Consider the following 22,642-nt stretch of genomic DNA (forward strand, 5'->3'; position numbering starts at 1 on the left):
AAAGGGTTGGGATTTCATTAATAAAAGCCTCAGCAGAGGAGGTTTGGGAATCAAACCCTCAGAGAAACGGAACGGTGAAGCAGATCCGTTCTGAAGACGAGACAGAGAAGGTAAGAGGAGCTTTCTTTAATAAAAAATAAATAAAAATAAAATAATAATAAAATAATAATAATAATAATAATAATAATAATAATAATAATAATAATAATAATAATAATAATAATAACACAATCCTATGCTGGGACAATGCACCGTCCAATAATCATGTCATTCTGCTGCACCTTTCACTTTTTAAAAATTGTATACAGGACTGTCTCACAAAATTAGAAAATCTTGATAAAGTTCTTTATTTTCAGTAATGCAATTAAAAAAACAAAAATGTCATACATTCTGGATTCATTACAAATCAACTGAAATATTGCAAGCCTTTTATTATTTTAATATCGCTGATTATGGTTAACAGTTTAAGATTAAGATTCCCAGAATTATCTAATTTTTTGAGATAGGATATTTGAGTTTTCTTAAAATATATTAAAAATAATAAAAGGCTTGCAATATTTCAGTTCATTTGATTCAACTTTGATTCAGAAGGGGCTTCCTCTGCAGCAGGAACTTCTCTTAGTTTAGGACTCTCAAAGCTCAGAGGCTCAAAAAGGCTCATTGAAAGAAAGTGTACATATTTATTCTGATTCTGTCGGATAAAAACATCAGAGTCTGCTGTTCCATGTCCTCTAAATGTTCCTGACAGAAGGGAATCAAGCAGAATCCTGCTACTCTGAAACATTTAAAACCTCCCAGAGTGTCTGGATTTAGAATGAAAAGTCTCGTTCATACTTGCTGTTGTGTGGTAAACATTAACGTCGCCGTGGCAACAGCCGGTGACCCGGGTGACTCACGGAGCTCCACGCCTCGCCTGGAGGAGACAAGGAGATCCAGTGTGATCCGGCGGTTCCTCCCCCCCGGGGGGGCGGGGGGCACCCGGGGGTGGCTCCGCCCCCGGGTGAGCGAAGGGCGATTCATGCTGACATCAGCACCTTCAGACGGTGCAGATGATGCAACATCTGCCTGGACCGGGCAGAGGTTTCAGAACCAGAACGAACCAGAAACAAGATGATCTGACTAGTCCTCGCAAGTAAACCTGGTCACATGACCATCAAGAGGATGGATGGATGGATGGATGGATGGATGGATGGATGGATGGATGGATGGATGGATGGATGATGGATGCATGGGTGGATGGATGGATGGATGATGGATGGATGGATGGATGGATGGATGATGGATGCATGGGTGGATGGATGGATGGATGGATGATGGATGGATGGATGGATGGATGGATGCATGGGTGGATGGATGGATGGATGGATGGATGGATGGATGGATGGATGGATGGATGGATGGATGGATGAATGGATGGATGGATGGATGGATGGATGGATGGATGGATGATGGACGGATGGATGGATGATGGATGCATGGTTATATGGATGGATGGATGGATGGATGCATGGATGGATGATGGATGGATGGATGGATGGATGGATGGATGGATGAATGATGGATGGATGGATGAATGATGGATGGATGGATGATGGATGGATGGATGGATGGATGGATGGATGGATGGATGGATGGATGATGGATGGATGGATGGATGGATGATGGATGCATGGGTGGATGGATGGATGGATGGATGATGGATGCATGGGTGGATGGATGGATGGATGATGGATGGATGATGGATGGATGGATGGATGGATGGATGGATGGATGGATGGATGGATGGATGGATGATGGATGCATGGTTATATGGATGGATGGATGGATGGATGGATGGATGGATGAATGATGGATGGATGGATGGATGATGGATGGATGGATGGATGGTGAAGGGAGAAAAATAAATGTTGTGTCCTGAAATGCCCTGAATTCCCAAAACACTGTTTATCATAACAAATGTAAACTGTGAGAGGCGCTGGTTCCCACGGGAGAGCTCCCGTGTGAACCTGGAACTGGACCTGGGAGAGCTCCCGTGTGAACCAAGACTTAGCGTGAGAGCTTGCGGGCGGGGGTTGAAGGGGCAACCCCCTCCGCGAGATGTCGTATAAAGACGGAGGCAGCCGGAAGTTCTGGTCGGAGTCTGCTGTGGGTCTAGTGCACGGACGCCCAGCCGGGTTTATGGCTGCTCTGCCAGGACTGTCCGGCTCTCCAGTCCCTCTGTGTCCAGGCAAGAGTTATCAAGGCCTAGCCCTGTGTAATTGTCTGTTGCTTTGCCATTTGCGGCGGATAACTTGACACAGAGTTATCCTAGCAAAGAGCAATTGTGTGTGAGTCTTTCTATATCCACTGCTGGCTAATAAATGTATTCATATATATTATAGCTAAAGCGAGTGTGTGTGGGATTCATTTTTGCGCAGGGAAACATCTAAAACCAGGGTAGGCTGCAGGTTTTAGATGTTTCCCTGCAGGTTTTAGATGTTTCCCTGCAGGTTTTACATGTTTCCCTGCAGGTTTTACATGTTTCCCTGCAGGTTTTAGATGTTTCCTGCAGGTTTTAAATGTTTCCCTGCAGGTTTTAGATGTTTCCCTGCAGGTTTGAGATGTTTCCCTGCAGGTTTTAGACGTTTCCCTGCAGGTTCTAGACGTTTCCCTGCAGGTTTTACATGTTTCCCTGCAGGTTTGAGATGTTTCCCTGCAGGTTTTAGATGTTTCCCTGCAGGTTTGAGATGTTTCCCTGCAGGTTTGAGATGTTTCCCTGCAGGTTTGAGATGTTTCCCTGCAGGTTTTAGATGTTTCCCTGCAGGTTTTAGACGTTTCCCTGCAGGTTTTAGACGTTTCCCTGCAGGTTTGAGATGTTTCCCTGCAGGTTTTAGTTGTTTCCCTGCAGGTTTTAGTTGTTTCCCTGCAGGTTTTAGATGTTTCCCTGCAGGTTTTAGATGTTTCCCTGCAGGTTTTACATGTTTCCCTGCAGGTTTTAGATGTTTCCCTGCAGGTTTGAGATGTTTCCCTGCAGGTTTTAGATGTTTCCCTGCAGGTTTTAGATGTTTCCTGCAGGTTTTAGATGTTTCCCTGCAGGTTTTACATGTTTCCCTGCAGGTTTTAGATGTTTCCTGCAGGTTTTAGATGTTTCCCTGCAGGTTTTTGATGTTTCCTGCAGGTTTTAGATGTTTCCCTGCAGGTTTTAGATGTTTCCCTGCAGGCATATAACACCTAGTCCACTAGTCACTAGTCCACTAGTCCACTAGTGACTAGTGGACTAGTGACTAGTGACTAGTGGGCTGGTGCAGGTTTTGGTTGAACTAATGCAACCAGATTTCCTAAGAGACCAAAATCACAGGAATCTGAAACATTCCAGGTGGAACAGAACACGGAGGGAACAAAAGCTTGGTGTAACTGACCGTCTTTGTCTCGGTGTAACCGACCTCCGTCCTCTTTGTCTCGGTGTAACTGACCTCCGTCCTCTTTGTCCTCAGACTCCCAGAAGACGACGCCCCCCCCTTCACCCCCCCCTTATGATGCCTACGACTACAAGCATGTCTCACATGATCCCCAGCCACGTTCTCCGGGTGGGTCAGACGGTCCGCATGGACGCGCCGCAGCAGGACGCCGCCCGGACTCTGTCCAGGACCGGGTCCAGGACCGGGTCCAGCGGACACTGTGAGGACGAGGAACTGGACATGTCCCTGGAAAACCTCAACCAGCTCATCCTGGAACTGGACCCGGCGTTCCAGCCCATCCCGCTCACCAGGAGCCCCACGTGCAGGAGCCCCGCCACAGGTAAAGAACCTTCTGTTTCTATCCCTGATGTCCTGGTCTTTTAGAATGTCCTTGTGCTTTTTTGCTAATTTAGCTTTTTTTTTTTTTTTTTTTTTAATTTTATTTTATTTTATTTATTTTTTCATTTCTATTTTATTTTTATTTATTTTTATTTTTTTCTAATCTTTATTGTAAGCGCTTTGAGACTTGTTCTTCAGGTGAAAATGCGCTCTATAAATACAATTTATTATTATTTTATTATCCTTCCTCAAAATTTTGACTTTTTCCTAAAAATTTTGACTTGAGATTGTACTTCAACATTAATCTCAACATTTCTACTTTTTTCTCAACATTCCGCCTTTCGCCATTTGTCTTCATTCTAAGGCTTATACGAGACTTTTCATTTTTTGCGGCTCCAGACATATTTGTTTTTTGTGTTTTTGGTCCAATATGGATCTAAAACATTTTGGGTTGCCGACCCCTGCTCTAAACTGTGACATGGAGCAGTAAAACTCCTCCTTTAAGAGCAAACAATGCCAATGCCTGCGGCTACGCAGCCTTTGAGCCAAGGTAAATGCCTCTAATTGCACGGTATCTGCCTCAGCTGGGCTGGGCGCCCTGCCCGGACGGGCCCCCGCCCCGCGGGAGTCGCCCGCTGAGAAAGTGTTGTACAAACGGCATCGCCGCTCAGAAATGCATTTCCTGTCGCTCGTCTTCCCTGAGCGCTGCTTGCTGGTGCAGAGGGGAAGGAACCTTTGAAGAAACCCAGAAGAAACCTGACTGAACGTTGTTTTGAGTTTCTTTTATGTGCCGTAAAAGGAGAAGAAAAGCTTTGATGCTGCGTTGACGAGGACCCACTTCCTGCAACGTCCTGGTGGCACGAACCTCAGCTGCAACACGTTTAACCCTCTGATTCTGGTTAAAGATATAGAATAGAATAGAATAGAATAGAATAGATTAAAATAAAACTTTATTGATCCCCCAGAGGGGAAATTCACTTGTGCAGCAGCAAAACATACACACTCGACAATTTCCTGTCCTCACCTGTCCTCACCTGTACGTCTGTCCTCACCTGTCCTCATGAAAGGATTGTTTGTGTTAAACAAAAAAAAGAACAGATGAAATAACACGTTCTGTTTTCATTCATCTGAGCTTGTATTTGCTGAATATTAAGACGCGTTAAGACCTGATGTTTCCATGATGTTTCTCCCCAAGATGAAGGAAGATCTCACTGTTACCCCGGTAACAACAACCGGCCTCTCACTTCTGAAGGTGTTTCTGCGTCTGAGGGAACATTAGTCACTTCGTCTGGAGAAACCACCCGTCTGTGGTCGGGGAGCGAGTCACGCCGCGGCGCTTCGCCTAAAGCCGCTCGTCAACGGCGAGGCGGGTCCGCAGGAACAAGCCCGGGCTGCGCCGGGTCTTTGAGTCTGGATGTTCTTTGCTGCGTGTTGCTGCACGTGAACCATGAATGTCCCGCCGGGGCGTGTCGTTCCTCTCAGGTGGAGGCCAAGCCCTTTCCCTCAGAAAAAACAGGGGGTTTTTCCACCGAGTCCGCCGGCCTCACGGTCTTTTTGCAAAGATCAGTCGAGTCCTGGAACAGCTTTTGTTAAGGATGAATAATGGTCTGGAGCTCGGGTTACTAGGGTTACGGTCCCGGGACGATGCACCGCCGCCGGGATCCAACTGCTTCTCCACCCTCCAGTAGCGGTGTGGCAGGGTGGAGGAGCTGCAGCCACTCAGGCTGACGGGACACAGGTGTGGCCCGTCAGCCTCTCCACCCTGCCACAAGCGGGTTGCCCTTTAGGGAGCCGCTCGCTGTCGGTGCATCTCGTATTACCTGTATTTTCTGGATTTAGAGGCCAATTATTCCTCATCCTCTATTCCTGTATCTGAAAGGGTCCCTTAGGGCAGTGGTTCCCAACCTTTTTTCCTTGTCCCCCCTACTTGTGTCTAAGACCAGCCGGCCCCCCGACCCGTACGTACTAGCAGCAATAGAGTAAAATGATTCGTTACAAACCTTTAATTGAAAAAATGAACATTAATTATGTTTTTTTGATACATTTCTCTTTGGTTTACCCTGTACTTTGTTTTCCTCACCTTCCTTTTGTGTCACCAATGTATTAAATACACACAAAAAATAATTGCAAGGACATAAAAATATTTACTCTTTCTAAAATCTCTTTTAATATGAGAGCAACATTTTTTTTTTACATTTTTCCTTTAACAACCCGTCGTTGTAGTAGTATGATTAAATGTTGAATAATGATATAATAATACGTTTTTAAGTTTTTATCCTGATAAAAAACCTATTTTAAAATGACCAAAATATATTTCTAAGTGGGTTTATACAGACTTGGATTACTGTATTCCATTAGTTGTGTTATTATGATTTTTTATTTATTTAACATGTGTAAAATATAATTTTTACAACTGCATATCCTCAAAGCAGACAAGGTTTCGCGCCCCCCCAGAGATCTCTGGCGCCCCCCAGGGGGCGGACCCCAGGTTGGGAGACACTGCCTTAGGGTTCCATCTTGGGACCAGTTCTTTTCCGTCTCTATTACCCCTTTTCCACCTAAACCGGTTCCAGGGCTGGTTCTGGTTCTGGTTCACAACTCTTTCAACTTGGAACCAGCTGAGAACCGGTTTGTTTTTTCACAGCTCGGGTGCTGAGGGGAGCCATGTCCTTACGTCACTGCTAACGTCAGTTACGTCTCTGCTAACGTCAGTTACGTCTCTGCTAAGAGACGTAACTGACGTCTGCAGAGACGTAACTGACGTTAGCAGAGACGTAACTGACATTAGCGGAGACGTAACTGACGTCTGCAGAGACGTAACTGACGTTAGCAGAGACGTAACTGACGTTAGCAGAGACGTAACTGACGTTAGCAGAGACGTAACTGACGTTAGCAGAGACGTAACTGACATTAGCGGAGACGTAACTGACGTAAGCAGAGACGTAACTGACGTTAGCAGAGACGTAACTGACGTTTGCAGAGACGTAACTGACGTTAGCAGAGACGTAACTGACGTTTGCAGAGACGTAACTGACGTTAGCAGAGACGTAACTGACGTTAGCAGAGACGTAACTGACGTTAGCAGAGACGTAACTGACGTTAGCAGAGACGTAACTGACGTTTGCAGAGACGTAACTGACGTTTGCAGAGACGTAACTGACGTTAGCAGAGACGTAACTGACGTTAGCAGAGACGTAACTGACGTTAGCAGAGACGTAACTGACGTTAGCAGAGACGTAACTGACGTTTGCAGAGACGTAACTGACGTTAGCAGAGACGTAACTGACATTTTTTCTCGACATTTTGACTATTTCCTCGTCATTTTAACTTTTTTCTCTACATTTTTCGACTTTTTTCTCGAGATTGTACTTCAACATTAATCTTGACTTTTCAAATTTTTTCTCGACATTTTGACTATTTCCTCTTCATTTCAACTTTTTTATCTACATTTTTCGACTTTTTTCTCAACATTTCGACTTTTTTCTCGACATTTCCACTTTTTTTTCTCGACATTTCGACTAATATCTAAGGCTTAAACAAGACTTTTAATGTTTTGCGGCTCCAGACATATTTGTTTTTTGTGTTTTTGGTCCAAAATGGCTCTTTCAACATTTTGGGTTGCCGACCCCTGGTCTACAGGAAGTGTTGTAGGTTTTCGTCTGACTGGTTTTGGGTTTTTATTCCGTCAGATTCCTTCTGCTCCGATGACCTGGACGACGTTTCCCGCGGCGTCCTGGTTCCTCGAGGATGCGCCCCGAGCTCGTCGCCCACGGCGACGCCGTCGGCGTCTCCCAGCATCCCCATCCCGACCCGCTGCAGTCCCTGCTGCAGTCCACACGGGGCGCTGGTGTTCTCCAGCTCGCCGGCGTCCTCGCTGCCGCCGCTGGGGTTCTCCGGCTCGCCGGCGTCCTCCCTCCCGCCACTGGTGTTCTCCGGCTCGCCGGCGTCCTCGCTGCCGCCGCTGCCGTCCGGCAGCGCGCCCAGGCGGATCCCCTCCCCCAAGCAGGACTTCTCCCAGGGTTCCTTGCGGCTGTCGTGCTCCAACAGAAACAGCACCGCCTCGCTGCTCTCCATGTCCACGTGCTCCGACACCAGCTACATCCTCGGCAGGTACGACCACAAAGTGCTAGTAGAAAAACTACATTACCCACAAGCCCCAGACCTCTGACCCCTGACCCTGCGCACAAGGAACATTGATCTACTTTAATTTAAATCTTTTTTTAAGAGATTCATAATTTGAATAAGGTTAATAAAAAAGCGGCGATGAACGGGCCCTCGCGCGTGCAATTTTCACCAATAAAGGTCAAGGATTCAAAACTAAGTCCGATGACATCACCCATGACTCTTTATATCAAACCATTCAAAAAATATGGCAGAAAATAGGATCTATCAAATATCGACCAATCAGAAGAAGGGGCGGGGATAATTTGCACCAATTATGGTCAAGGACTCAAAACCGAGTCCGATGACTCCACACTGACTCTTTATGTCAAACCATTCAAAAGTTATGGCAGAAAGTAGGAACTATCAAATATGGACCAATCAGATGAAGGGGGGGCGCGTTTTTTGGTGTAACGCTTTTGACTGAGAAAAGTAATGCGCGTTGTTGCAGGATGGAGACGCACATTTTGATGTATAACACACCTGGGTGCACGTTACGGTACGGGCAAAGAAGCGGCTGAAGAAATGGCATAAATTGCGCCAAAGTTACACGATTAATTCAAAATGGCCGCCTTCCTTTTCAGTTTGGGCCATGGCGCCAAGAGACTTTTCTTTAAGTTGAAATGATACAGGTGTGTACAGGTGCGATTTTCGTGCATGTACGTCAAACCGTATTGTGGGGCTTGAGGCACAAAGTTTTCTAGGGGGCGCTGTTGAGCCGTTAGGCCACGCCCATTAATGCAAACCATGAAATATCATTTTTCACCAGGCCTGGCTTGGTGCAAAATTTGGTGACTTTTGGGCACGTTTAGGGGAAAAAAAGGCCTCATTTTGTCGAAAGAAAAACAAGGAAAACGATAACATTTCCTACAGATACATTAGGGCCATCGCACCGTCAGTGCTCGGGCCCTGATTATATCAACTCAATTCGATCAAATAAACAAGAAAATAAGTCAAACTTTGCGATGGTCAATAATAATGATTATATCAATATTAATGATCAGATCATCAATAATAATCATCAACTCATCAATAATAATGATCCATTGATAGAAAATAATGATCAGTTTATCAATAATATTGATCAGCTCATCATTGATGATCAGTTTATCAATAATAATGATCAGTTTATCAATAATAATGATCAGTTTATCAATAATAATGATCAGTTTATCAATAATATTGATCAACTCATCATTGATGATCAGTTTATCAATAATAATGATCAGATCAACAATAATAATGATCTGATAATCAATGATAATAAAAATAAATAAATGAATGAATAAATAAATAAATAAATAAATAAATAAATAAATAAATAAATAAATAAATAAATAAATAAATAAATAAATAAATAAATAAATAAGTACAACATTAAAAACAATAAAAAAAAATAATATTAACAATTATATCAACTCAATTCGATCAAATAAAGAAGGTAAGTTAAATCCTTAATAAACATGGTTCTTTCTCCTGGCTGGCTCGCCAATTCAGCTTTCATTGAAGAAATAAGGTTGTTTTTCTCTGAGGGCGATGATGGAGGGAAAGGGGGTGATGAAGAAGATCAGGGGTCCAACCAAAACGACGAGTCACAAAAGTAATAAAAACAAACCTTATCCTTATCCCCCTGCAGCCTCCTGTCCCTGGCCGGGGACGACGGGGACTCCCCGGACTCGCTGCCCCCCGGCACTCCCCGCTCGGCCAAACACCTGCTGGACCTCCCGGGGAAACTCCCTTGGGGTTCTGGTTCCCCGTCCGGGTCCCAGACCGACATCCCCCTCCTGCTCATCAACGGGGCCCCGGAACCGGACCTGGACCTGGACCTGCACCTGCCGGAGCCGGACCTGCCGGACCTGCACCTGCCGGAGCCGGACCTGCCGAGTCCCGGGCCGCGGCCGGACCAGACCCACGGCGTCCCCCCGTCACCTCGTAGGTGCTCCGGGTTCCAGACCAGTCAGCCGTCCATGAGGTTCGTCATGGACACGTCCAAGTTCTGGTTCCGGCCCCACGTCAGCAGGTCCGAAGGTGAGTCATAAACCAAGACATAATATAAATATATATAAAATATAAACACTAGGAATGGGTGATATTTTACCGTTCACGATAAACCGTCAAAAATATTCCTCACGGTAAGAATTTGTATCTCACGGTAAAAACGATAAATTCCTGTTGATGACGTTTTTGTGTAAAACTGATTTAAGGAAGGAAGGAAGGAAGGAAGGAAGGAAGGAAGGAAGGAAGGAAGGAAGGAAGGAAGGAAGGAAAGGGGAGAAGGAAGGGAGAAAACAAGGAAAGGAGGAAGGAAGGAAGGAAGGGAAAAAAGAAGGAAGGAAGGAAGGGAGAAAACAAGGAAGGAAGGAAGAAAGAAAGAAAGAAAGAAAGAAAGAAAGAAAGAAAGAAAGAAAGAAAGAAAGAAAGAAAGAAAGAAAGAAAGAAAGAAAGAAAGAAAGAAAGAAAGAAAGAAAGAAAGAAAGAAAGAAAGAAAGAAAGAAATAATAATAATAAAACATTTTATTTATATAGCGCTTTTCAGGGCACTCAAAGACGCTTTACAATTAAAACAAAACACATAATACAAATTACAGTACACAGGACAGTACAGAAGGACACAACATGACACAGGACATTAATCACACATTAAAAGCTGCTCTGTAAAGGTGAGTTTTGAGATGGGATTTGAATGCTGGGAGGTCTGTACAGTCACGGATGTTTTTGGGGAGGGAGTTCCAGAGGGTGGGAGCAGCGATGGAGAAGGCCCTGTAATAATAGAAAGATAATAATAATAATAATAGCGAATAATAATGATAATTCCCGTTGATGACGTTTTTGTATTGGTATTTTTTTTTATCGCCATTTTTATCGTTATCAGAATAAATGCCAGAAATGATCGTGATACATTTTTTAGTCCATACTCATCCCTAATAAACACCTTATTAAAGGAAAACTACGTAAACTTGTCAATCGAAAGTCGTCGTCCGTCGGTTCCGTCGTTGGTTTTTTCTTCGTCCGTAAAAGTCTCGCGGGGTTTTTCTCTCCAGCTGAAAACCTGGTGAAGGACGAGAACGCGGGAACCTTCGTGATCCGGGACAGCACCTCTTACCGGGGCAGCTTCGGCCTGGCCATGAAGGTGGACCTGTCGCCTAGCAACGCCGCGGCGCCCGGTCCAGGTGAGAAAACAGGAATCAAAGACCTTTCCAGCCTCCTGGATCCGTGTTCTGACCTCTGACCTCTGACCTTTGGCCTGGCAGGAGAAAGCGGCTCCGACGCCATCAGACATTTCCTCATCGAGTCCTCGGCCAAAGGCGTTCGCATCCGCGGCTCGTCCCAGGAACCGTACTTTGGTGAGTAGAGAGAACCGAGTACCGGACCCGGGGCCGGATTCATTAAACATTCATTAAACATTCTTAAGAAAAAAAATCTTCTTAAGTGTCAAGTTCAGTCTTAAGAAGAAAAAAGAGAAGAAGTCATATTCTCCAAAAAAAGTTCTTAAAGGAGCCGTCTGTAAGAAATGTCCAAAACTGGTACTGCAGTCACTTTCAAAATATTGTTGAGCGGCGTGTACCCTCCCCCTCCTCCCCCCGACCAGAGGTTGCCAGGTTTTTCATCCAACACGTTTGTAGCGGCTGCTGTGATAATTAGAGCCGAGCCGGCAACCCGGATGCCCAAACAATACTGACTTGGTGATTGGGAGATAGGTGGAGGGTGGAGCTTCAGAAACAATACTGACTTGGTGATTGGGAGATAGGTGGAGGGTGGAGCTTCAGGCCAAAACAAAAAATGACAACATAAACATCAGTTGAGGGCTGCAACTCCTCTTTTTAAACTGGAATATCCTGGCTTGAGTGTTGTTGTCAGTGACATAAGTATTTGAAATGAACATGATTTTTAAATGTCTGTTGACATATCGGGGTCATTTTATGATTCGTTTTATTATTGCTCTTACATACAGCTCCTTTAAGTAATTTCTCAACTTTCTTCTTAAGAAAAAACTTAAGAATAAATGGTATTCTTGAAATAAAAGTTCTCTTCTTAACTTTTTTCTTGACCTGTCTTAAAATGTCTTCTGTGAAAAGGTAATAATAATCATCATCATCATCATCATCATCATCATCATCATCATCATCATAATAATAATAACTAGACAATTTCCTCGCAGAAATTTCGAGAGTGCCACGGCGGGCTGCTGCACGTTTGAGTACATTTTACAAGCAATAAAGGTGAAGGACTCAATACCGAGTCCAATGACACCACCCATGACTCTCTATGTCAAACCATTCAAAAGTTAATACAGAAAATAGGTAATAGGCTAACGGAACCACTAACAGAAGAGCTAACGGGACCGCTAACGGGATCGCTAACTGAACCGCTAACAGGACCGCTAACGGGACCGCTAACTTGATCGCTAACCGGATCGCTAACCGAGCCGCTAACGGGATTGCTAACAGAACCGCTAACGGAACCGCTAACGGGATCGCTAACTGAACCGCTAACGGGACCACTAACCGAGCCGCTAACGGGACCGCTAATGGAACCGCTAACGGAACCGCTAACGGGACCGCTAACGGGATCGCTAACGGGATCGCTAACAGAACTGCTAATGGGACCGCTAACACCGATAACACTACCATCCCATAATAAACACCTACCATCCCATAATAACACTTCCATCCCATAATAACACTAACATCCTATAATAACACCTGCCATCCCATAATAACACTTCCATCCTATAATAACACCTGCCATCCCATAATAACACTTCCATCCTATAATAACACCTGCCATCCCATAATAACACTTCCATCCTATAATAACACCTGCCATCCCATAATAACACCTACCATGTATGTGTGTGTGTGTGTGTGTGTGTGTGTGTGTGTGTGTGTGTGTGTGTGTGTGTGTGTGTGTGTGTGTGTGTGTGTGTTGGGGTTCAGGTCAGGTTCATTACTCGAGAGAGAATAAAAAGGTTCAGAAGCTACTACTGTATATACAGAGGGGGGGATGAGTCATCAGAACAGAGAACATTCTAGAACCTTCAGAAGCCTACTATATACAGAGGGAGCGGGAATGACTCAGCAAAGAACCTTCTAGAAAAACTTAGATTTTTGGTTTTGACAAGCCTCAAATAACTCCACCTTGTGATCAAACCGTAGCTCTTAGCAGAAAAACGAAAACATCGTGAGAGACAGAGAACCCAGCAGATTCTGTCAATCTTATTTCTATTCAGATATTCATTCAAATGTGTTAGTAACGGCAGTTTGAAAAAAAAATGATATTTTTTTGAAGAAAACTTTTTTTTACATTGCAGTCAATGGAGACCGTGGCAGGAATTGGCGTGTCTGTTAGCCCTCCCGTTCAAATTTTGTGCACACCACGCCTGTCAAAGTCACATTATTTGAATCTCAACATCTATGTCTACATTCTGACCAAAAATTAGCTTTTACGGTTTGGCCGTGAGCTCGAGTTACAAATAAAAATTATGTTCATTTTTTGAATGTTTTCTCACTCTAATAAATTAGAACCTGCCAAAAAACAAAAAAGTGATTTCCAGTCCTCGCTTGAGCGCTCATATCTTGAAAAGTGTACATTTTAGGAAAAAACAGTTCCAGGTTCAGAGAGAGAAGAGAAGTTTTCCTCCGTTTTGAAGTTTGAATGACATTTCTACGTGCAAGTATGAGAAAGATACGTGACTCAGAAAAAAGGTGAATTTCGTCTTTTTTCTCCCATCCGCTTTGAATGGCGCCATAGGAATACATGGGAAAATGATCTCCCCATTAGTTTGGAAATTTGGAAATGTTTTTGCACTTCGTGCAAAACCCATTTGTGCCATCGCTCTGAAAATCCACAGGACTGTAGTTAAATTCAGGGCCTACAACTTTCTAATTTGGTTCATAATTTTTCAAGTAACGGTGTGCGAGTGGTGAGGCCCCAAAGTTCTCCCAACGTTGCGCAAAAACGTGCACGCCAATCGCTTATAAAAGTCATAGTACACGATTCCCGATTAAGTCGCACGTTTCTACGTTTTTACTTTTCGCGTTTTCTCAAAGCTGTAGGAGGAGTAGCGAACCGAAATCTGTCCGGAAGAGGAATAATAAACCCGCAGAATAACAATAGCCAGAGGCAATTCTCCTCCTTGCTATTTCATAGCTTTGGAGGAGTCGTGCCCCTGGCTGGAGGCCGTGGCACTAATAATAAGACTCTAAAATCACCTTTTTCAACACATTTTAGACAAGTTTAGACTAGTAGGTCATAGTTTGAGGATATACTTTGTAATTAATTACACAAAGAGCCTGTTAACTGTTTGTTAGCATGTTAGTTAGCGTGGTAGTTAATTATTATTAATTTTCCCCAATAGTATTTTTTTTCGCACATTAATCTCATCCACCATAACCTTGAAAAGTTCCCGCATCTCTTTTTCTCCTTCTCCATGTTTAGTGAGTGACTGACGGTTAAGACCAAACTACATGTATATATAATATATTTATATATAAATGTTGTTTGTTGGCGCGTGCAATGACATATTTTAACGGTTCTTAAGAAAATATTGAGAAATTGCACTTACGAACTTTCTTATGAACTTCTTAATTTTAGATCTTAAGACATTTCTTAAGATCGTTCTTAAGAACATATTGGTGAATCCGGCCCCTGGTCGGTCTAGGTCATGTGACTCGGTCTGGTCATGTGACTCGGTCTGGTCATGTGACTCGGTCTGGGTCATGTGACTCGGTCTGGTCATGTGACTCGGTCTGGGTCATGTGACTCGGTCTGGGTCATGTGACTCGGTCTGGGTCATGTGACTCGGTCTGGGTCATGTGACCCGGTCTGGGTCATGTGACTTGGTCTGGTCATGTGACTCGGTCTGGGTCATGTGACTCGGTCTGGGTCATGTGACTTGGTCTGGTCATGTGACTCGGTCTGGTCATGTGACTCGGTCTGGGTCATGTGACCCGGTCTGGGTCATGTGACTCGGTCTGGGTCATGTGACCCGGTCTGGGTCATGTGACTTGGTCTGGTCATGTGACTCGGTCTGGGTCATGTGACTCGGTCTGGGTCATGTGACTCGGTCTGGGTCATGTGACCCGGTCTGGGTCATGTGACTTGGTCTGGTCATGTGACTCGGTCTGGGTCATGTGACTCGGTCTGGGTCATGTGACTCGGTCTGGGTCATGTGACCCAACATGGCGGTCCATTAACAGCTGTTCTGTTACAGGAAGCCTCTCTGCTCTCGTCTACCAACACACCGTGTCGGCGTACGGCCTGCCCTGCAAACTCCTGCTGCACTCACAAGGTAACGACCCGCCGCCGCGCACCTGAGTTACCTGAGTTACCTGAGTTACCTGAGTTACCTGAGTTACCTGTACTCACCTGAGTTACCTGAGTTACCTGAGTTACCTGAGTTACCTGAGTTACCTGTACTCACCTGAGTTACCTGAGTTACCTGAGTTACCTGAGTTACCTGTGTTACCTGAGTTACCTGAGTTACATGAGTTACCTGAGTTACCTGTTTTACCTGAGTTACCTGAGTTACATGAGTTACCTGAGTTACCTGTTTTACCTGAGTTACCTGAGTTACCTGAGTTACCTGTGTTTACCTGAGTTACCTGAGTTACCTGAGTTACCTGAGTTACCTGTGTTTACCTGAGTTACCTGAGTGACCTGAGTTACCTGAGTTACCTGAGTTACCTGAGTTACCTGAGTCACCTGAGTTACCTGTGTTACCTGAGTTACCTGAGTTACCTGAGTCACCTGAGTTACCTGAGTTACCTGAGTTACCTGTGTTTACCTGAGTTACCTGAGTTACCTGAGTCACCTGAGTTACCTGTGTTACCTGAGTTACCTGAGTAACCTGAGTTACCTGAGTTTACCTGAGTTACCTGAGTTACCTGAGTTACCTGAGTTTACCTGAGTTACCTGAGTTACCTGAGTTACCAGAGTTACCTGAGTTACCGGAGTTACCTGAGTCACCTGTGTCACCTGTGTTTACCTGAGTTACCTGTGTTACCTGTGTTTACCTGAGTTACCTGAGTCACCTGAGTCACCTGAGTTACCTGAGTTACCTGTGTTACCTGAGTTACCTGAGTTACCTGAGTTACCTGAGTTACCTGAGTTACCTGTGTTACCTGAGTTACCTGAGTTACCTGTGTTACCTGAGTTACCTGAGTTACCTGAGTTACCTGTGTTACCTGAGTTACCTGAGTTACCTGAGTTACCTGTGTTACCTGAGTTACCTGTGTTTACCTGAGTTCCCTGAGTAACCTGAGTTACCTGAGTTACCTGTGTTTACCTCAGTTACCTGAGATCCTGAGTTACCTGAGTTACCTGTGTTTACCTGAGTTACCTGAGTTACCTGAGTTACCTGTGTTTACCTGAGTTACCTGAGTTACCTGAGTTACCTGAGTTACCTGAGTTACCTGAGTTACCTGAGTCACCTGAGTTACCAGAGTTACCTGAGTTACCAGAGTTACCTGAGTTACCAGAGTCACCTGAGTTACCAGAGTTACCTGAGTCACCTGAGTTACCAGAGTTACCTGAGTTACCTGAGTTACCTGAGTTACCTGAGTCACCTGAGTTACCAGAGTCACCTGAGTTACCAGAGTTACCTGAGTCACCTGAGTTACCAGAGTTACCTGAGTTACCTGAGTTACCTGAGTTACCTGAGTTACCTGTGTTTACCTGAGTTACCTGAGTTACCTGAGTTACCTGAGTCACCTGAGTCACCTGAGTCACCTGAGTTACCTGAGTTACCTGAGTCACCTGAGTTACCTGAGTTACCTGAGTTACCTGTGTTACCTGAGTTACCTGTGTTACCTGAGTTACCTGAGTTACCTGAGTTACCTGAGTTACCTGTGTTACCTGAGTTACCTGAGTCACCTGAGTTACCTGAGTTACCTGAGTCACCTGAGTCACCTGAGTCACCTGAGTTACCTGAGTTACCTGAGTTACCTGAGTTACCTGTGTTACCTGAGTTTACCTGAGTTACCTGAGTTACCTGTGTTTACCTGAGTTACCTGAGTTACCTGAGTCACCTGAGTCACCTGAGTCACCTGAGTTACCTGAGTTACCTGAGTCACCTGAGTTACCTGAGTTACCTGAGTTACCTGTGTTACCTGAGTTACCTGTGTTACCTGAGTTACCTGAGTTACCTGAGTTACCTGAGTTACCTGTGTTACCTGTGTTACCTGAGTTACCTGAGTCACCTGAGTTACCTGAGTTACCTGAGTCACCTGAGTCACCTGAGTTACCAGAGTTACCAGAGTTACCTGAGTTACCTGAGTTACCTGAGTTACCTGAGTTACCTGAGTTACCTGTGTTCACCTGTGCAGAGCTGGGAGCGTCAGACGAGAGAGCCAATGACAGGACGGCGTCCGAGGACCAAACCAGAACAGGTGAGTTTAGTTCCTCAGGGCTCCGTCTCGGGCCCGTTGTATTTCTGTGATTTATTCTCAGGGAACATCGTTTTGCTTTAGGTTTAATAAATGAGTGCATTCTGTTTGGTTAGGTTTCATTTATTTGCGTTTATGCTGAATTAAAACGTCTTACTTGTGTCCAGCCTGTAACTTCGTGTACCTGGACGCCGTTGCCACGGAGACGCTGACGGGCCCGTGCGCGGTGCAGCGCGCCGTGACGGCGCTGCTGGAGAAAGTTCCGGGCTCCTTCACCCCGACCGTCGTCAACCTGAAGGTGTCGCCCAAGGGCGTCACGCTCACCGACGTCAACAGGAAGTGAGTACGCTTTTTAAACAAAACTTTATTGAAAATATTCAACCTGATGTCACAAAAATCCGTGAAATGCCCACGACCTGATGTATGTTATTAATTATATTTAACGATATTTAAAGCCCCGGGTTGCCGACCCCTGTACTAGATTACCACTTAACATGAGAACATATCACATTACAAACACGAAGTTTACATATATATATATATATATATATATATATATATATATATATATATATATATATATATATATATATATATATATATATATATATATGAGCTTAACAATTGTTTCTTTAACTGGCGTTTGAATCTGGAGATGGACTGTTACTTTTTAACCCTTGTGCTGTGTTTGGGTCAAGGAAGGAGGAAGAGAAGGAAGGAAGGAAGGAAGGAAGGAAGGAAGGAAGGAAGGAAGGAAGGAAGGAAGGAAGGAAGGAAGGAAGGAAGGAAGGAAGGAAGGAAGGAAGGAAGGAATATATTTAATAATATTTAACGTTTACTTCCACGTCCTTAGCAACAGTAATCAATGACCACGTCGTCACGTGATCAGACGTAGAGGGGATGCCCAGGGAATTCCCTGTGTTTGACGGAATGGGAGAATGGTTAAAAACATTAATTTAAATATCGCCTGTTTCCACTCCCTGGTTCAAAAGCAATTAAAAATGATATTTTGTGTCTGGACGACGCTCTGGTTAAGGTCTGGTTAGGTTAGGCACCACTTTTGATTGGTTAGAAGTAGGAAAGGCTTGTGGTTTTTGCTAAAAATAATAATTTCACATCACTTACGCCACCTCCGTCGTCATGGCGACAGCAAACAACACAGTTAAATACTCAAATTTACGTTAAATACTAGAAAACACGGTTAAATACTCGCCGTCAAAATACTGTTAAAAATCATCAAAACACCATTAAAACATTAAACCAAACGTGCTTTTACAAACTGACAGTAACAAACAGTAACTTGCGCGTCAAAAATTAATAACTTAGCCACTATAACAAAGAATAATATATACATAATAATAATGTCATAATCCGTGTATATATCACGACCACGGAGCCCATTGACTTTGCATGGTACAATATCCGTGGTGCTCACACGGAATTATACCATTTACGTGTATATACCACGGAAAATAGTGGTGAGAGGTCGTGGGCATTTCACGGATTTTTGTGAGATCAGGTTGAAATATACAAACTTTCAAAGAGGATTAGGACAAATATCAATTTAAATGCAATATGAAAGGAAAATAAAAATATAAAAATGGGGATTCCTAATACTCTTCCGTAACTAGCAGTTTGTATAAATGTGTGTTCTTGTTTATAAATTGTGTTCAATTAAAAGACGTGTTTCCCGGCTCTGGTTCACGACTGTTCTCTGGTTTTTCAGGCTCTTCTTCAGGCGTCATTACCCGGCTCACCTGCTGAGCTATGGCGGCGAGGACCCCGACGGCCGGCTGTGAGTTAACGAGCAAAAACAATCTTTATTTCAGGAAAATGACACAAACTGCCATTTGGTTTTGCTATAGCAGAACAAGGAGAGACAACTGAAACATTAAGAGACTCAAAGCTCCAACATTAGTTTTTATGAGCTGCTGCTTTCTAACTTGAAGGCACTTTATGAATAGTGTGCATTTAAATTCAAATGCAAATATACCATCTTACTTGTGAGCACAAGCGTTGTAGAGTTCCTTGTACTCGTGTTTGTGTCCGGCTCCGTGTGTGACCTACGTTTCCCTCCCCAGGTGGTGGCGAGGCTCCTCCTTCGGCGCCAAGACCTTCGGCTTCGTGGCGAAGAGCGCCGAGGCCGGATCGGAGAACGTGGTCCACGTGTTCGCCGAGTACGACCCGCTGCAGCCCTGCAGCCGCGTGGCGCCGCTGATCCAGGCGGCCGCCGCCGCCAGGGCGTAGAGGCGCCGCGCCCTAGAGGCGCCGCGCCGCCAGGCCCTAGACCATGGATCTATTAATATTAACTGGATGGGACATTGAAAATGGCCGCCCATTCATTTCAATGCAGTTTGCTCACTCAGCGCATACGCTGAAAAAGTTCTGACTTCCGGGTTTACTTCCGCATTATCCGGCCCATAGAGCATGCGCAGTTGAGTCACCTCCCATGATGCTCTGGGGCCTCCCATCATGCCCCGGGGCAACATCAATGGCACCGACACGGCCGTGACGTCACGCCCAGAAAGAGACTTTTCTTTGACTTTTCTGGCCGTTATAAAACATTTTTGACGGATATAAAGTCCATGACTTAAAAATATAGAATACAAAGATTAGTAATTGCCGGTGATTACAGCTGGAGGTTCCTGTGAACAGTTTTAGAGGCTTCTCTTTTACTATTGCGGCCTATGGGAAAAAAGCTTTCTGGGCCCCATGGGATTTTTGGTTGCAGTACCGCGGCTGGCCACTGGGGGAAACCGGCGTGCCTGCTGAGCGCGAGATTCGGGGGCTGGTCTACACCAGGGGTCGGCAACCCGCGGCTATAGAGCCGAATGCGGCTCTTTAGCGCCGCCCTAGTGGCTCCTGGAGCTTTTTCAAAAATGTTTGACCTTTTTTTTCCTTCTTTTTCCTCTTTTTTTCTTTTTTTTTTTTCTTCTTTTTTTTCTTTTCATTCTTTTTTTCCTCTTTTTTCTTCCTTTTTCCTTTCCTTTTTAATCTCGACATTTCGACTTTTTGCTCGACATTTCGACTTTTTCCTCGAAATTTTGACTTTTTTCTCGACATTCCGACTTTCGCCATTTGTCTTCATTCTAAGGTTTATACAAGACTTTTAATTTTTTGCGGCTCCAGACATATTTGTTTTTTGTGTTTTTGGTCCAATATGGATCTAAAACATTTTGGGTTGCCGACCCCTGCCCTAGGCGCGCCGCGCCCTAGAGGCGCCCCACCGCTGCGCCGCCAGGCCCTGGACGCCGTAGACGCCGCCGGGGCTAATGGGACGCCGGCTCTGGGCTCCTTGTTTTTAAATCTGTTCGTTTGGTCCGAGACAAGTGCAGCGTCACCGTGGTGACGACGGCGGAGGTTCGATTCCCCGTCTCTACGGACACGATGTGGGAGATCTGAAGTTCCCGTAGATCAGGGGTCTGTAACCTGCATCCCCTCGGCCTTAAACATTAATAAAGGATATTTCTGAATTCATTTTTAGTCATATTAGTAGTTTATTTTGAGTTTGAGTTGATGCCATCTCATTTTAAAAGAACTAAATTCTTTTAATTTATATGAAAGTGGGGTAGTTTTTATTTTACTTTTACACAAATATAGACTGAAATAGAACTACAGTTCACAGTTTCATTTATTTCAAAGTATGCCTACAAATGCACACTGCACTTTTGTTGTTATATTTAGAGGTTGTAACAGCTGAATTAAATAAAAGATGAAAACGTTTAAAATCTCCTGATGATATTTTTTGTAGAAGTGGGTGATAATAAAGGTTGCAGACCCCGGGCGTAGACCAACAGGTGGACTGTTCCTCCAGCAGGAACTCTCAGTAGACGGTTCCTCCAGCAGGAACTCTCAGTAGACTGTTCCTCCAGCAGGAACTCTCAGTAGACGGTTCCTCCAGCAGGAACTCTCCGTAGACGTTCCCGTCTCGACGTCATCAGCGTCTCGTGGTCCTGGAGTTCTCCCGGTCCGTTCTTCCATTGCTGATGTCTTTCCCTGTTTGCGTTGTGTTGAACTAGCTTGGAGGGAATATCTAAAAAAATCATAAAGATTGTGCTCTTGGTGACAGGTTTTTGATATTTGGCATGTTAGTTGTGGACATAAGGTTTCCAAAAACCACCACAAACAAACTGTGTCGCCCCCTAGTGGCCGGTTTGCAGAACATTCAAAAGACCAAAGATCAAATCTCAGCTTCTCTTAGTCCTAGATTGTTGTTTATTGTCACTTTTTCTACTTTTTTGGTGCTACGAATTCAATTCTGAGATAAATTTCCTATTTCAAGGTCATGTTGAAGGTCAAATTTAATTTTCAAGGTCATTTTTTTTGCCCCAAAAACTCCATAGGCCTATCTCTAGAATTAAGTCACATATAAAGATTATATAGGGATCTAAACGCCTATTTTCTCGCCTATTGCAGGGATATTCAATTGGCGGCCCGCGGGCCACATGCGGCCCGCCAGGAGCTTTTATGTGGCCCCATGTCATATTTAAAAAAAGGGGGTGTTTGTTGAATTTTTTTTTTTTTTATAATATTTTTATAACTGGCTACTATGGACTAAAATGGTTGTGCTCAATGCTTAATATAATATTCAAATAAGGAAATCTTGGTGGAAAGTGGTCCTTTGTCATTATAGCGTGTTTTATTAAAAGTAGGTCAATATCAACTTCATTAAGTTTGCACAATGCATGGTTTCAAAATGAACTTGCATTCAAAATAATATTTCTTTATCTGAATATTATATTTAACATTCACAATTACTAAATCTGGAGACAATTAATACATAATTCATATGTAAACTAGATATATTCAAATGTATAATACAAATGTATTATATTTACATAAGTCTTCGTCTTTGAGTGCAAAATACATTTTGAAAACCCCCACATTTTCAAATTGTGCGGCCTTCTCCATACAGTCCTTTTGCAGATGTGGCCCCCGGCCCAATATAGTTGAATACCCCTGCTCTATCGCCTCGCTTATTGATTCATTTTTAATTTTCTGCAAACCGGCCACTAGGGGGCGTCTTTCCCAATTAGTTTGTGGTGGTTTTTAAAACCTTACGTCCAAAACTAACAGCCCAAATATCAAAAACTCGTCACCATGTCAGGATTTTCCTGAATTCCCTCCCAGCTAAACGGTCCAGACCCAGAACTAACCTGATGTTTAGATCCTGGAACTCTTGAATCCTCCAGGGGAGGAACCTTGTTTTGACCACAAAAGTTGTTTTTCACTTTTATTTTTGGTTTAATTTTTGTTAAATAAATCCACGTATTTATTATCTGTGAATTCAGACGTTTTTATGTAACCTTTTTATGTGTC

The 22,642-nt window shown here is 44.0% G+C and overlaps 1 protein-coding gene across 1 annotated transcript; it reads left to right on the plus strand.

Moving 5' to 3' along the window:
- On the plus strand, positions 1–19,587 carry LOC133450387 (tensin-4-like). Its single transcript, XM_061728970.1, has 11 exons — positions 1–110; positions 3,474–3,777; positions 7,466–7,886; positions 9,574–9,965; positions 10,979–11,107; positions 11,189–11,281; positions 15,151–15,228; positions 17,264–17,326; positions 17,491–17,662; positions 19,050–19,118; positions 19,405–19,587. Exons 2-11 carry the CDS (start codon positions 3,513–3,515, stop codon positions 19,568–19,570), a joined length of 1,848 nt encoding a protein of 615 aa, XP_061584954.1. The 5' UTR covers positions 1–110; positions 3,474–3,512; the 3' UTR covers positions 19,571–19,587.
- The last annotated feature ends 3,055 nt before the right edge of the window (positions 19,588–22,642 follow it).

The sequence above is a fragment of the Cololabis saira genome, chromosome 1 (genome assembly GCF_033807715.1).
Source record: "Cololabis saira isolate AMF1-May2022 chromosome 1, fColSai1.1, whole genome shotgun sequence".
NCBI classification, from domain to species: Eukaryota; Metazoa; Chordata; class Actinopteri; order Beloniformes; family Belonidae; genus Cololabis; species Cololabis saira.